The sequence below is a fragment of the Osmerus mordax genome, chromosome 28, assembly GCF_038355195.1.
Source record: "Osmerus mordax isolate fOsmMor3 chromosome 28, fOsmMor3.pri, whole genome shotgun sequence".
NCBI lineage: Eukaryota > Metazoa > Chordata > Actinopteri > Osmeriformes > Osmeridae > Osmerus > Osmerus mordax.
Genome location: NC_090077.1, coordinates 6,125,281 through 6,140,932, shown reverse-complemented (window position 1 = coordinate 6,140,932; position 15,652 = coordinate 6,125,281). Strand labels below are relative to the sequence as shown.

General features: G+C 47.1%; 1 protein-coding gene across 2 annotated transcripts in view; it reads left to right on the top strand.

Annotated features, from left to right (window-relative positions):
- Nucleotides 1–14,840, top strand: part of ipo11 (importin 11) — a 69,111-nt gene extending 54,271 nt beyond the window's left edge. Inside the window, exons 23-30 of one of the 2 annotated variants that reach the window (XM_067231426.1) lie at nt 1,475–1,554; nt 1,733–1,813; nt 5,097–5,192; nt 5,710–5,823; nt 6,478–6,599; nt 11,306–11,401; nt 13,683–13,767; nt 14,667–14,840. In XM_067231426.1, the coding sequence (XP_067087527.1) occupies nt 1,475–1,554; nt 1,733–1,813; nt 5,097–5,192; nt 5,710–5,823; nt 6,478–6,599; nt 11,306–11,401; nt 13,683–13,767; nt 14,667–14,831 (839 nt within the window). In that variant the 3' untranslated portion in view covers nt 14,832–14,840. Of the gene's footprint in view, nt 1–1,474; nt 1,555–1,732; nt 1,814–5,096; nt 5,193–5,709; nt 5,824–6,477; nt 6,600–11,305; nt 11,402–13,682; nt 13,768–14,090; nt 14,207–14,666 lie in introns of those variants that run through there. The other variant, XM_067231427.1, reaches the window with a different exon arrangement.
- Nucleotides 14,841–15,652: the final 812 nt, after the last annotated feature.

Genomic DNA, 15,652 nt, shown 5'->3' with positions numbered 1-15,652 from the left:
TCCTGCCACTCCAGATCACTGTTAAATCAAGGCCCCTCCCTCAAGGCAATCCAGAGAAGAATTGACTGACATCGACGACTTTGTCCCACAAACACAAACGCACCGCTGACAAACCAGGCGCACGTTTAAATCGTTACACGCCTGTCGGTGACGCTCATTTGTTTCTTATCTCTCCCGTTCTCCTCTTGCTGTCCTCTACATGTCCTAGTAATGCAACCGCATCAGTCTATGGGCCTCCCTTTCCCCCCCCACCCCTCCACCACCACCCTCCTCCATCCTCCATGCATCCTTTTTCCCTCCATCCACTCTCCTCCGCTCTCCCTCCCCCTCGTCGGCGTTCCTCCCCCTCCCCCACACGCTCGTGCCTCCCTCCGTGTCCTCCTCCTCTCTCCTCAGTTCCTCTCGTCTCGAGCACGCGCACGCACGCACTTGAGAACTCGCGCACACGGAGTCGTGCGACGTGTGTGCGAGACGGCTGTTGTGCTGACAATTAAGAGCGTCTCCACCACTGTTAGCTGATGACCCAGGAATCGGCGCTAACAGCCGTCTCTGCTCGAGGCCAACTATTGTTAACTGTCACTCTGGGCACGGGGGGCCTCCACGTGCTGCCCCCCCCCCCAGAAGAACAACACTCAGCTGGTGGGGGCGGTTGGATTTGCTCACTTCCGCATCGATCCCGTTGTAACTCATCCATTACTTTGATGTTAAGCCCACTAGTTGTTCAGCTCTCTTTTTGCGTGGCTTGTTTTCTCTCCGCCTCCCCCCCACCGCTCCCTCCATCTCTGTCTGTTTTCTTGGAAGAGGGAGAGAGTGGAAGATGGGGTGTTAAGTGAGCCCAGCAGCTGGTCCAAGATCAGGTGGTCATGTCATGGATATAAAGAGGGATGGGTCGGAGATGGGACCCCAGGCGAGTGTTCCTGTGGGGGCGGGGCTTTAGTGAGGGGCTTTTTTGACGTCATTCTTTGTTTTATTTATTATGATAGTGACAGAGAGCCAGGAAAGGCGGGAAGAGAGTGAGGGGATGATATGCAGGAAATGACCTTGTCCAGAATTGAACCCTGGCCCCTTGTGGTAAGGCCTTAGCCTACATGGTACCTTCTCTACCTGGTGAGCCCCCAGGGGGCCCCATATTGATTGTTTTTAATCGAAAATTAGGTTTCCATAACCTCCGATTACCTTCCGATGCGAGAGGCTTTTGTGGTCATACGGTAGCCATAGCAACCGCTTGGCTGTGGAATCGTAGCATGAATTATGCAGCCATATGGTATCAAGGTTGGGTTGATGTGTAGCGTACATTCTGTAACTGAACTAGACCCAGCCTGATTAGTGTTAGGGCAACAAACAGCTTTCACTCTCTTCTCTGTCGTGTCTCTGTCTCTCGCACGCTTCTCTCTCTCTCTCTCTCTCTCCTCGTTCCGTTTCTTCTCTCTCCTCTGGGCAGTGGTAATGTGTATTGTGTTTTCCTTCATTGCAGAGCTAAGTTCAGAGAACCTGAGAACATGCTTCCAGATAGTCAACGCGTACCTGTACTTATCCGTCACCCAGTTCCTACAGGTGAGAAACACCGACACTCGCTCACTCACACACGCTAATTCCCCACGGGGATCAAATGAAGTACTTGCACACAACCCTAAACTCTCTGTCTGTCTGTCTCTCTCTCTGTCTGTCTGTCTCTTTGTCTCTCTGTCTCTCTGTCTGTCTGTCTCTCTCTCTGTCCCATGAATCTGTCCAGAACTATGGAGAGGCCTTGTGCAGATCCTTCTGTGGTCTTCTCAAAGACATCACCAATGAGGGGCAGGTTCAAGTTCTAAAGGTATGGTGTGTGTGTGCCCGTGCGTGCGTGCGCATGTGGGCGAAAAAAAGGAACGTGTCTCTCTCGCCATTCAGTCGCTGTGCGATCTCACTCGGTTGGTGCTGGGAGACGTAGGTGGAAAAGGGGAACTGACCGAGGAACTGCTGGCTCACACCCATTATCATGATAACGAAAATACTAGACAGCGACGGTATCTCTGTGACTCTAGCGACCTTGGCGCGTGTTCGCCGTCAAGGCGGAACGGGACAGGAACTGCGCTGAGAGGCGGCTCCCACGCCGGCCTAATTGGTGGTGAATAGGATGAAGGCTGATGCTTCCGCAGGGAATGAGTTTACAGAGAAGGAATGCGTGTCTGCTTGGGAGGCGTGTGTGAGTGGGCTCTTACCAACCTGATCGCCTTCGACAGAGCAACGCGAGAGACACAGAGATAGAGAGACACAGAGAGAGAGACACAGAGAGAGAGACACAGAGAGAGAGACACAGAGAGAGAGACACAGAGAGAGAGGCACAGAGAGAGAGGCACAGAGAGAGAGGCACAGAGAGACACGCACAGAGAGACACGCACAGAGAGACACGCACAGAGAGAGACACGCACAGAGAGAGACACGCACAGAGAGAGACACGCACAGAGAGAGACACGCAGAGAGAGACACGCACAGAGAGAGACACGCACAGAGAGAGACACGCACAGAGAGAGACACGCACAGAGAGAGACACGCACAGAGAGAGACACGCACAGAGAGAGACACGCAGAGAGACACGCACAGAGAGAGACGCACAGAGAAGAGACGGAGACAGAGAAGAGACAGAGACATTGTCCAGTACCTTCTGGGTGTAGTAAGCTAACTTCTAGGGTGTGATGATGCTCCTGCTCTTTGCTCTCGCAGCGGTCTAATCCGTAATGCTTGGTGCGCTTCAGATTGTTTACGTCGTCTCAGATGCGTTTTGCAGACATTCCACAAAGTTGCCACAGAGTGGGTGGAGCAGGTGTTATGGGTGTGTCTTTATCAGCAATTTTATCAGGCAAAAAAAAAAAAAAAAAAACGAAGAAACTGTGCCATCAATGTAAATCGCTAGGGCATTGATGTTCAGGTTGTTTTCGACATGAGTCATTCCACCCCTCACATATACTGTATGTGAATTACCCTGACTCAGCACAATTCTTTTATGTTACATAATTCTCAACTTATCTTCTGTATGGGTGGCCGATGGGAGACAGTGATGATCTATTAAAGAGCTGGCGTGTGCACAGTACCCAGGAGATTTTGTTGACGAGTTGAAGCTGATACACCGGACTCCATTAAACTGTCAGACAAAATCGATGCGTTCCTGCTAATGCCCAAGTGGACCGTTGTCTCCTCCCGTTCGTCCCTGACTGCGTTTCACATAGTTGGTTTCGTGTTTTTTGCTCCCACGTGAAGCTTTGCCTATGTCATTGCAGTCACTGTTAATGCACATGTCCCTTCGATTGTTAGATCACCTTTGAATAGGATGTTTTGCCGAGAAAACGATAGACGGGGTCGTCCTGGATTATTTGTTTTTACGTTTGAATGACAAAGAATGGCAGTAAACGTTTGTTAGTTTAAACTAATGAAGTTCTTCTGATAAGATACCCTTTCGTCCGCCAGCTTTAAAAACATTGGAAAGACGAATGCAGGAACACCCAATGTTCACATGGCAACACCGGGCATGTTTGAATCCATATCCAGAGCAAGGTCTGCATGCCTATTGTACGGTTACAAGAAGAATGTGATTCACCATTTCAAACGATTCACTTTTACCATCCTTACAGTACAGCATTTCAGTTTTCCCTTGCAACTGCACAGTACATGACATACGAGCAGGTTACCTGTTAGTTTAGTTTGCGTGGCTTAAGCCCCGTTTGATTTGCTGCTCAGTGCTGCAGGCAATATATCATCCCTGTCCCTTAGACTCCAATCTAAAGCTAGTTCCCCATCTAAGAGGTTGTGATTCATTTGGGGAGGCTCCTCACAGTAAATCAATTTATTCAGACTTGTGTGTTTTAACTTGATAGCGCTCTCTTCTCTTGTGCTTCCTTCCGTATCTCACTAATTATCTCACCAAGTGCTATCTAGCCAAAGAAGGAGGCAGGGCTGGTATCTGTGTCCTGTATTCCTTCATGTGTGTCGGATTTAATGTATCTCTGTCTAGTTAATGTCTTTCGCCAGCGAACTAGTTTGTCTTCTGATGTCTTCTTATAATTGATGAGAGAAATCTTCCTGGCTTTGTTGTCGTTTGAACCTGGCAATGTTCCAACGAGGGGTGAGGGAGTCTAGCTCGGACTGGATTTACCCCTGAAAGAACTTTTCTAAATCGCGTTTAAGGGCCATTGTGTTTCATTTCCTCCCTAAGGAGGGAAGTGTTAGTAAGATTCATCACAGCTAATTAAAGCCGCGCTTTATACCCCGATTATTTATATTTTTTTGTGGTAGTGCGGCTTATATTTCGATGCGGCTTATAGCACGTTTTTATAACAAAACAGTAGAAACACTTTTTTCATGAATGCTATTTAAATATTAGTTAATTCCCGGGCAATAGAAAACATACATTACGCACTTGCTTACTTCGATTTTGAAGTGTGTTACGGCATGCTGTAAGATTGCCTATACTCGTGCATTGCTTGGTATCATTGTTCCCGTATCAAGTGCGGCCAGTGCGGTTTATACTCAGATTTACAAACCCAAAGCTCTCATTCTGGTGTGGTACGGCTCATAGAAAATGCGGTTTATTTTCCTAAAAATACGGTACGTCCCCCTACACTCTCAGGCACAGACACACACTCAGCAACTATCACACAATTTAGCAATTTTTGCATGGTAATACACTCTCACACACAATCTGCAATCAGGCTAGAGCCGGCATTATATTTAGTGAATTTTTAGCTTGAGAAGTTTCAATTTGTAATGCGAATACTTTTAATGACTGTAAAGTCAACAGCAGAATAGCATGCCAAGTATTGTGTGAGAACCGGACAGGTATTTTTCCTCAACGGTCACATCATTTGTTTTACTCATTTTCCACTCCAAAATTCCCTCACTCTTCCTCTCTCCCTTTGCCTCCCTTCTCTTCCTCCTCCTCACCCCTCCCCTCTCTTCCTCCTCCTCACCCCTCCCTTCTCTTCCTCCTCCTCACCCCTCCCCTCTCTTCCTCCTCCTCACTCCTCCCCTCTCTTCCTCCTCCTCACCCCTCCCCTCTCTCCCTCCCCTCTCTTCCTCCTCCTCACCCCTCCCCTCTCTTCCTCCTCACCCCTCCCCTCTCCCAGGTGGTGGAGATAGCCCTGAAGGTCAGCCCCGTGTTGAGCACCCACACTTTCCAGCCTCTGCTCCCATACGTGTTCCGGGGCGTGGTCGAAGGCGAGGTGAGCTCGCACTCAACCGACGACTCCTGCGCTCACTAGGGCTTGACGAGCGGAGCTGCTTGTACGGCCCTCGTGTCAGTCATCGTCTTCTGTCCGTCTTAATTCCATTTAATTCCACTTCGCCCCCGCTACCTCGCGCTCTTTCTTCCCCCCTCTCCTTCCTTTTCTCTCACTCTCTCCTCCTCACTTTCTCTGTGTCGTCTTTCCCCATGTGTCCATCCCTGGCCTTAGTCTCAGTAAGGTCCTTTTTGAAATACGGACTTCTCTGACCTCTTTCAATGAGACTTCCCGATGAAACCTTACATTAGGACCAACCCTCACCCAGCCTAGAACATGCTCTGTGGGCTTCCTGGAGGTTTGGCCTCGAAGCCTCCCTCTTTCGCCTTATATAATCCACCTGTGATAGGTCGTGTTCAAGTTGTAGGTTAACCTTGTCCAGTCCAGCTAGCAAGTCTGTAAAGGGTTTTGTGTGTGTGTGTGTGTGTGTGTGCGCGCGTGCGTGCGTTCCTCCATGCAGAGGTACCCAGTGGTGATGTCCACCTACCTAGGCATCATGGGAAGGGTCCTGCTTCAGAACTCCTCCTTCTTCTCCTCCCTCCTCACCCAGATGGCTTCCGAGTTCCACCAAGAGGTATGAGACACACACGCATACATACACCCACACACACACACACACAGCGGATAACAAAGAGGTAAAAGTAATAGAACATAATAGTAAACTTTCTTTCAAACTCCCAAAAAGCTCCCAAGCAACTCTTATTTTCCTCCTACATTTCCCACTCATTATTTTGTGTTGGCGTCTCTAGACAGACACAGACAATCCCTTGAAAGGGACATTCTCTTTCAGCTCAACACCCAGCCTAAAATGACATCTTGCACCCCGGTTCTCGTAACCTAACCACAGAGCCCGCTGTGCTGTGAATGCCCTTGGCGCAACCTAGAGTAAGCCTATCTGGGTGTCCCAGAATTGCACGCTCCGCTCCGCTCGGCCGGTCCTATCTGTCTCAGACACAGTCGGATAGGGACACACGGGTCAGGCCAGCGAGATAGGCGTCCGCCAGCTGCCCTGTCGTCCGCCTGCCTGTGTCCCTGCCCTCAGAGAACAAGAAAGCAACCCCAAACCGTGTGAATTTGTCAAGATAGCTAACAGGAGGAGTCCCTTGCTCACCCCTCCTTTCCCTGTTTTCTCTCGCTCTCTCTGACACCGGTGCACGCGCACGCGCCGTCTGACACACACACACGCTCTCACACACACGCACTCTCTTTCTCTCTCCCCGTCTCTCAGATGGACCATTTGTTGGGCGCCGTCATTGAAATGTGGGTGGACCGCATGGACAACATCACCCAGCCCGAGAGAAGGAAGCTGTCCGCCCTGGCCCTTCTGTCTCTGCTGCCGTCGGAACACAGGTGAGGGCACGCGGGTCCCCGAGGCGCTCTGGACCCGCGCCGGCGTTAAGAGTGTCTGGCTTGGCTGGAGCATGACCGTGAGAGACACGGTGCCGTGCTACAGCCGGGGAACAGGAACCAATTACTCCGCTCCGAAACACACACACACACACACAGGTTTGTTTTTCTATCCTAGTGGGGCCCGACCGTTCACTCCCATTCAAAATGGTGTTAACAATTGTCTAACCTTAACCCTGAATGTAATTATAACCCTAACACTAATTCTAACCGTAAAAGCCCCTGAAGAAAACGTTTTTCAAATTTTACTTTGGACGTTTGGTCCCAACACGGGTAGTAAAACCAGGCCACACGCGTACACACACACAAAACATATATACACCCAATTAGAAACCCACACACTGAAGGAGCGCGAGTCACAGTTTCTATCTCAGTACGTCATGTTTCATTAGCCCATTTGAGAAGTCAGGATGTAGGACAGTCTTAACTGTGACTCAGCTCTCGCTCACTCTGGGTGTGTGTGTGTCGGTGGATCGATCAGCTAAGAGCAGGGTGGTCTGGAGTGGTTAAATGACACATCTCCCCAGGAGCCTCTCCTCTGAGTGGAATGGCACACACCCAAACACTGACACCGACACAGAGAATAACGATTTCAAGGTTAAATTGACGCCGTCCATTTCTGAGTTTTTCCAGGGGGATTTTTGTTCTATTCCCGATTGACTGCAATATCAGCCTCAAACCAAATCCATGTGAATCGATTCAAGAGCGCTTCTACATTCCCAGTTGTGGTCAATGCCAAGTTAATATGGTTGCGGCAATTCTTTTACACCTGACAGAATCGAATGCTCACTTGTGCATTAGTTCTTGGCGTTTTTGGAGAGAGTGCAGAAAGGTTGAAAGCACCGTAAGAAGTTTCCTATTAATGGTCTAAGTAAAGTCTTTAAAAGTCTGAGAGGAGATCATGCATGATGACGCTTTCCCTCTGATGCGGTTCCTCGGCTTCCACGAACCTCGTGTTTTTCATCAGTTTCTTCTCTCTAGATGTGACCACCAGAGGCAAGCATTGATTGTTTTGAACGCCCCCGCCATTGCTTTATATCTTGAATTGAATATGACGGCCTTCACTGACTGGTTTGTTTTGAATACAAAGAACTCCCCCCCGCAGACATATTCATCCACGCACACACTCGTGCACGCCTGCCCCATACACAGCCTAAGATGTAACTGTTTAGTTGAAGGTACGAGTTTTGATGCAAGTCTGTCCAGGACGGTTCATCTCGAGGCTCCAAAACACTGCTAGGGAGGAACATGGAAAACACAATTCTGATGGAAAAGCGTTGGTTTTGCTTGCATGTCTACGAAACGGTTTCCTGTCAATGAAGGCGACAATGACTTATGCACCAATTGTCACCTTGTTTTTCAAATACTAGAGTGAATGTGTCCCCAGATACTGCAACAGTTCAAATCCGATGGAGGGGGGGGCGTCTGCTTAGCCGGTAATGTAATGTAAATATGTGATAACGATGGCCACTAAGATAAGGAGCTCCTTGCACTCAATGTGCTTTTCATCTAACACTCCAACTGCTGTCTGCCACTTATGTTTCAATAGGTTAGCTCGTGGATATCCTTCATCATTTCTCAAATGTTTTTTGGGGCAGGGTGATTACATAGTATTGACTGAAGCAGTCAATACTATGCAAACGTCAATACACGCAAACGTCTGCTATGAGGAACGCGTGGCCTTGTTCAAGCAGGGCTTCTCGACCCTCTTACCAAAGGACAGAGCCTTCTCCCTGCCCTCTTCCTGTAGGTTTTCACTCCAACCACAGTTGTCCACCCTGATTCAGTTCATCCACCAGCGAGTTTTTAGATTAGGGGTTTAAAAAGTCAGGAGTCGGGTGGCTGAGCGGTTAGAGAATCGGGCTAGTAATCAGAAGGTCGCCGGTTCGATTCCAGGCCGTTCAAATGACGTTGTGTCCTTGGGCAAGGCACTTCACCCTACTTGCCTCGGGAAATGTCCCTGTACTTACTGTAAGTCGCTCTGTATAAGAGTGTCTGCTCAATGACTAAATGTAATGTAAAAAGTCTTTGCTTCATCCACATGTCGCATGTTTCAGTTCTTTAAGATGTTAATGTGAAGGTGGAACTTTTCCGGAAACTTTAAATTCAACATCGCAGTACATCTCTTACAGTTCTTCAGCCTGCTTCGTTCTCCGCTTAATGTGGTTCACTGGGTGTTCCCATACACTGGAGAACACTTCTGGTCATTTACTGTACATTGCTTTGATGACCTGTAGTTTTGTGGCGCATTAACACAGTGGCCATCAACAAAGCCATCACGTACAACCATGCGCATAGCAGAATATCGACTCCAATCAGCGACTGATGAGGTGTGATTCTGTTGACAACGGCTCTAACCATCTCTTCTCAGGTGGCGGGTGGTATTGAAGTCTCTCTTGGAGGATCAAGGGTTCGGAATCCAATACAAATGTAACTTTTGTCCCCCAGTTGTGCCATTTGCCTTATGAATAAGCCATGGTGTGTTAATCCCCATATTTTGTTTCAAAAGTTTGACGTGCCACGTGCTAAATCAAATAGAGCTTCAGTAGATGGATGTTGAATATGCAGGGAAAACCTTTCTCATGGCCACTACCGCCCTGAGAAATGCAATCCAACTGGGAGGGGATATCTTAATCAACCCCAAGCCCTTGCAGCAGAACATGAATACCTACAGTACAATTACACTGAGTAAGATATTCAGAAGGCGACGGACATTGATGGCTCTTCCCAGGGGGCGATCAAGTGAACAATCGTTTCAGACTTGGACGTACCTCAAAGGACTGGCAATCAACAGCATTTGTTCCAGCTTGACCTTACCCATCTGTCCTTAACTTCTACACCTTGTTCATGGTACCTGATTCAGAATGGAAGATGCGAAGGATACAAAACTTGTTGGGGAATTGAATGGATATAAGTCAGAAAGGACACATGTTACATAAGCACTAAGAGATGTTTAATGCGCCCACATCAAACGGTTGCCGTGACAGAAAAGCTGGGGGGTTTTTACGGGCATGAGGATTTAGGCTTGTTGACGCATGTCACATTGCCTCGATATTAAAGTAGGGAAATGTAGACAGTTGGCAGAAAATAGGATGACCACTTAAGTGTCCTAGCTGGTTGTTGTTTCTATCAAATATAAATCCACAAACAACACTCATCCTTCTGATGTATTAGTCAGGTGGCTGAGCGGTGAGGGAATCGGGCTAGTAATTCGAAGGTTTCCAGTTTGATTCCCGGTCATGCCAACTGACGTTGTCTCCTTGGGCACAACGTCTTGCCTCGGGGGAATGTCCCTGTACTTACTGTAAGTGGCTCTGGATAAGAGCGTCTGCTAAATGACTAAATGTATTATTTGCGTCAATTGCATCTGTTCTTGAGCCTGAGGTCTTCAAAGGACCTGATGTTCTCCAGATAATGTCACTCAGAAAGCAAACTTATCAAGTTACACAATGTGCTTCTTTTTAAAAGAAGAAGATAGGAAAAAAGCTTCTGGTTGCTGATGAGCATCGATTGAACTGAATTAATCAGAGAAAGTTCAATTGATCTATTCTACTAGATGTTAAACTTAAATATTTTACTACATCCTTACGCCAGTCGATTATTGTAGTGGCGATGGTATTGGAGATCATTAATAGAGTCAGTTCTTATGGTGGGAAGAATAATGTTTCTCTAGAATGAAGATGAGTGCTGAAATCTCCTTCATCCGACTGTTTAGTCGCTCACATCTTTGATATGCTTTAAATGAAATGTCTTATCTGTAGTCTCTCTTTATCTTAACCGCTTACATTTCTCAATCAGTCATTTTCTGTTGATCTTTCTAAATGGAGGTGAGTAGGAGTAAATTATCTGAACGATTGCAGAGTCTATTTGAAAAGACTGATGGTGTGTGAAGTGACATCGCTGGATTGTCAGTGGGGAGTGGTGAAAGATATGAAAACAGCATGGATGAAAAGGGTGTCAGAGGACGCGTTTTAATAATGATGAATATTGCAGCAGCTCTTTAGCCCTCTATACGATAGAGATGGTATATTCCCCTCTGGTTCCAGGTTCAGTTTATGAGAATTTGGACATGTTATATAATTACCCATGAGCCTTTACATATTTTACAGAAGTAAATGACTCATGTACACTAACACAGTGCCTACTTTGGATAACTAAATACTAAACGGTGAATAGCAAAAAGAGCCTAATTTGACTGTTCAGTGTATTAACATCTTCTTTGGTGGTTGTCATTATGTACAGTGGATGTGTTAAATAATTCTCTAATGTAAGAGGTGTCTAACTATAAAGGCAGGAATCTGTGTGTGTCTGGCTCAATTATCTCAACCACCGAGCCCTGTATGAAGTTGCAAGTCTGCAGGTGTTTTGCTCAGGACCCAAGTATGTGCAAAGTGTTAAATGTGGAAAAACAAGTAACGGGTAAATAAAAACGGATTTGCCACCATGTTGAGCTGCACTAAGCGATGGAGCCATGAATATTGTGTGAAATACATGTAAACGCGCCGAGCTGCGCTTGTTGATCTCGCACGAACGGACACTGCACTTGCATTCGTCGCCAACGTGTTTAGCAAGTTTACTACGTGCGTGTTCACCCATGCATGTACCGATGCGCGCACACATACTCAGTGTGTGTTATTTGTGTGTTTCAGTGTGATCCAGGATAAGTTCTGTGGAATCGTCAACATCTGTGTGGAGGCGCTGCATGATGTTATGACTGAGGACCCCGATACGGGAACCTTCAAAGAGTAAGTCCCTCCACAGTAACACGGTATGGCATGGAGTTACCACCACACCATCTCAACCTAACCTCAGCACTGCCAGATTATAGCAGCTGTTGTGGTATGGAGAAACACCGGTGGCCGTTTATCTTGGTTTGACACCATTCTTACCTTTTGTGAACGAATCCACCAAAAAAACTTTCTAAAAGCTACTGCTTACGGGATCACAGGCTCCTGTTTACTGCCATTTCCCACTGTCCGCATGGAGATGGACGGAAAAGCCTGTTGGGTTGCTGCTCTTACTACAAGGTCGCCAATCTGACCGAAAATGCAGGAGTTTGTAGCATTGGGTGCGTTTAAAGACCATTTTTATTCGTACTCGTATGGAGTCATATTCCTGGTTGAATAAAATGTGTCGGCAGTACATTTCCTTTATACGTCCATCATGGAATGACGTGGATATCCTGACTGCATCACCACTACATGACCACAAATTAGCCCCACACAGAACTAGAGATGCTGTGGATCCTAAAAATGAAAAAAGAAAATCAATAAACAATCAGAACACATGTATTCAAGTTTCCAAAAGATACTCGTGGATACGCCCAAAAAGTTCCTGGAATTCCTGCTGAGCGTGCTAAAAGTGATGTCCCAGCCCCTCATGGAGAAACATGGGCTCAGGAAACGGCAGTGCCATAAATAAGTGGAGAAAGTGAGTATGACGACGCCGGTGCGGTTGTGATGGGACATCGTCTCCGTAGCTCTGCCAATCTAGCAGTTTAATGGCCTGTGAAATGGCCCCCTGGAAAACGGCTTCCACAACCACTGACGAACTATTAACTACACGCATTCTCACACGCACACACACACACACACTCACACCTGCCTCAAGGTGCAATCAACATCCCTGAAACCCTCATTCACCCACACCCATCCCCTCAAACCTGTTCCCCGAGCTGCCCCCTTAAACTGCCAACCCCAACCAACTTATGTGTGTCAGTGGTGACCCATGTTCATTCTGTTCCCCCCCCCATCTCTCTCTCTCAAACACACACACACACACACACACAAACGTCTTCTCTTCAGCTGAAACATGGTGGGCTCTCCAAAATGGCTTTAAAGAATTTGCCAAAATCCCAATCTCCCCTAACTTTACACCAATATTTGCATCTTGTCTCCCCCCCACCCCCACCCCCAATAAATATCTGTCACTGAATACAAATAAAAAAAAAACGTGATGCATACTCTGTCTTACTTTTCAAGGAATCGTTTTGCAATGTTGCTAAAAAGGTTTTACAGAGGTAAACACAGACCCTCGACAGTAATGAAACTGTAAGCGTGAACCCCAAACAGACCTGGGCTAGTTCAGTACACTAGTACATCCCCCTTACCTTATTAGAAACTGCAAGTGGCAGCTCGGATCTAAGATGGATTCGAGAGACCGCAGATTAGACACTTGTATTATTGGTTTTGTTGATTTTATGTAAAGCACTTTGAGCTGCAATTCTTGTATGAAAAGTGCTATATAAATAAAGTCTTACTTACTTACTTACTTACCGGGAAGCCACAAACGAATCACGTGGGACGTTTCGTCAAAGTCGAAGAGTCTCTGTTGCGTGTCCCGGGTCCTTTGGGAGCGCGTCTACATGCCTGGAGAAACCCAGATACCCAGCATGGGAGACAGCTGGATATATGTTAGCCAGTAAAGTGGAGGACAGTGGATGCGGTTCAGTAAGCACCATACAGTGCAGTCATTCATAGCTTTTACATGGTGCGTCCTAGCCTGAGGCCTTGTAAATCATACACTTCTGTCACAGTCGTTATGGACCGGAACTGCCCTCACGCGGAGAGATATTGTACATGCGTGATCGATTTCCACAGTTTATGCACGTGTCCTTGGAGAGACCGGGGACATTACGCGTGTGGATGTGCAATCCTAAGGAGCGAGGAATGTGTTTGGGATTGTTTTCATTCAGTTAACCTTGTGTGTCTCTCTACATTCGGAGACCCAAGTGGTGGATGTCAGTGATTGGTAGGCTGGCAGTCCGGCAAACACACAAAGGCTCGTACGTACTCAGGCACACACACAGTCTCTGTCTAGAGTCTCAGAGGTGTGTGTGTGTTTGTTTGTGTGTAACCACCATGTGGGTATAGTACATTTGACATTTTATCCATTTAGCAGACACTTTGATCCAAAGGATCCAGAGTGTGTGTATGTAAGATGTTGTGGCCTGGAAGGTGGGGCAGTGATATATATATATATATATATATATATATATGTGTGTGTGTGTGTGTGTGCGTGCTGCAGCTGTATGCTGATGAGCCATCTGGAGGAGCCCAAGCTGAGTGACGATGAGGAGCCCCCCACTGAACAGGACAAGAGGAAGAAGTTGGTGAGTCACATGACCTCTCCACCCACACACACACACACCTGCGTGACCTCTCCAGACTCTGTGATGGAGATGGCACCTTCCACACCTGCACGACCTGTTCTCTAAGGGAGAACAGGGTGTGTGTATTGTGGACCGTCTCAGTCGATTTTCCACCATCTTCTACCTAGACCAACGAGTAGAGGACAGACGCTGCAGCCAGGCTCCTGAGCCATGCTGTTTGGTTATTTAATATTCTGGCTATTTGTCAGTCACTCTGTCGATCTCCATCTCTCATCTCTCTCTCTCTTCTCCCCTCCCCCCCCTTTAATTGTCTGTCCCTGCAGCTGGACACCGATAGAACATAGGCGCGTAATGTGAAAGCTCTTATCATTCAGTTTCCTGCTAGTCGCCGTACCATTAGCGAGAGGGTTCACACTTGTCTGAGCTATTAAGCAGCAGAGAGAGGGAAGGGAGGGGGTGGGTAGGATGAAGATGGAGGGGGGACGTAGGGGAAGGAGGAGAGCGATGTGGAGGTAAGATACGGAGAACAGGAGGGATGAGTCAACACCAGTTTAAAAGGAGACAATGTAAACTTGGGCCGAGTGCAAAGGCGTGCGCAGCAATGTGGCTGAGGCTCATCGTTTATTTAGAGGTTATTAACACAATTTTCACCTCCCATAACACGGGGAGAATAATTGTTTTGGTATGCGACTGTATGACTCACCTGCTGTAATTGCATACATAAAAAACATTGTGGTCGAGGCCTCGTTTGTGTGTGTACTTCTCCACAAGTTGGCTCAACGAGACTCCCCAGGAACCCCAGCCCCAGCTCGTCTTTGCGGCAGTTTGCCTCTGATTCGCCAGGTTCGGCACCCCACTGACCACCAGGTTTTTTTGGTGTTTTGCGTGTGGTCCTCCAGCTGGCCTTGCAGGATCCAGTGCACAGCGTGCCCATGCAGCAGTACACGTATGAGAAGCTGAAGGCCCAGCAGGCTGGGATGGGCGACCAGGCCTTCGCGGCGCTGATGGAGACGGTGGACGCGGAGATCGTCAGGCAGCTGCAGGAGTTCCTCCAGGCCGCGTGAAGGACGAAGGCAGAGACGGGGGGGGGGGGGGGGAGAGAGCAGCTGTCCACTGCAGCCATACTTTCATCCTTGCCTACAGCCTCCCATCCGCCGAACCTCCCCTCATGTAGCCTTGAAGAAGTGTCAACCAGAAATGAAGTCCCCCTTTTTTTAATTCAGACTCCTCAATGAATCCTCCTCAACACCGTTTATATTTTATTTCAGTTTTAGAATGAGATGGGGGCATGTACAGAACAGTGGATGTAAAAAAAAAAAAAAGATATAGGTGATTAAGCTTTCGCAAGGGTTGGAGTAACAAGAATGTTTTGTTTGAGTGGCAGAACTTGATGCCTCTGTTGGAGTTGGAGGGTGGACTGGATTGGTGTTTAAAGACATTCATAAAGAGACTGAATAAAATGTTATTTTTTTAATGAACGTAAAGAATGGGTGATTATCAGCACAAGAATATTTTACATTTTTACTTGATTTTTCTTTTTTTCTTTTGCGCTCTCGCATCCAGAAGTCAGTTTGTCCTGACTACCGATTGATTCAGACATTGGTGTTATGTTTGTATATATTTTCATTACATCGTCAGACAATGTGTAGAGTTGACTGCCAGATTTTTTAACAGAATGATTTGTAAGATTGCGTAACCACATTTTTATACACACACACACACATACTGTATATATATATATATATATATATTATGCTGCTATTTCAGGTTGTGTCGGAACACTTGAACCTAAACCTAATGTCTTGTGTCCAATCTATCTCCCTTATAACTACTGAACTTCATACCTCATGGTTATAGCATGATGGGAGGTAGTATGAGTACACCG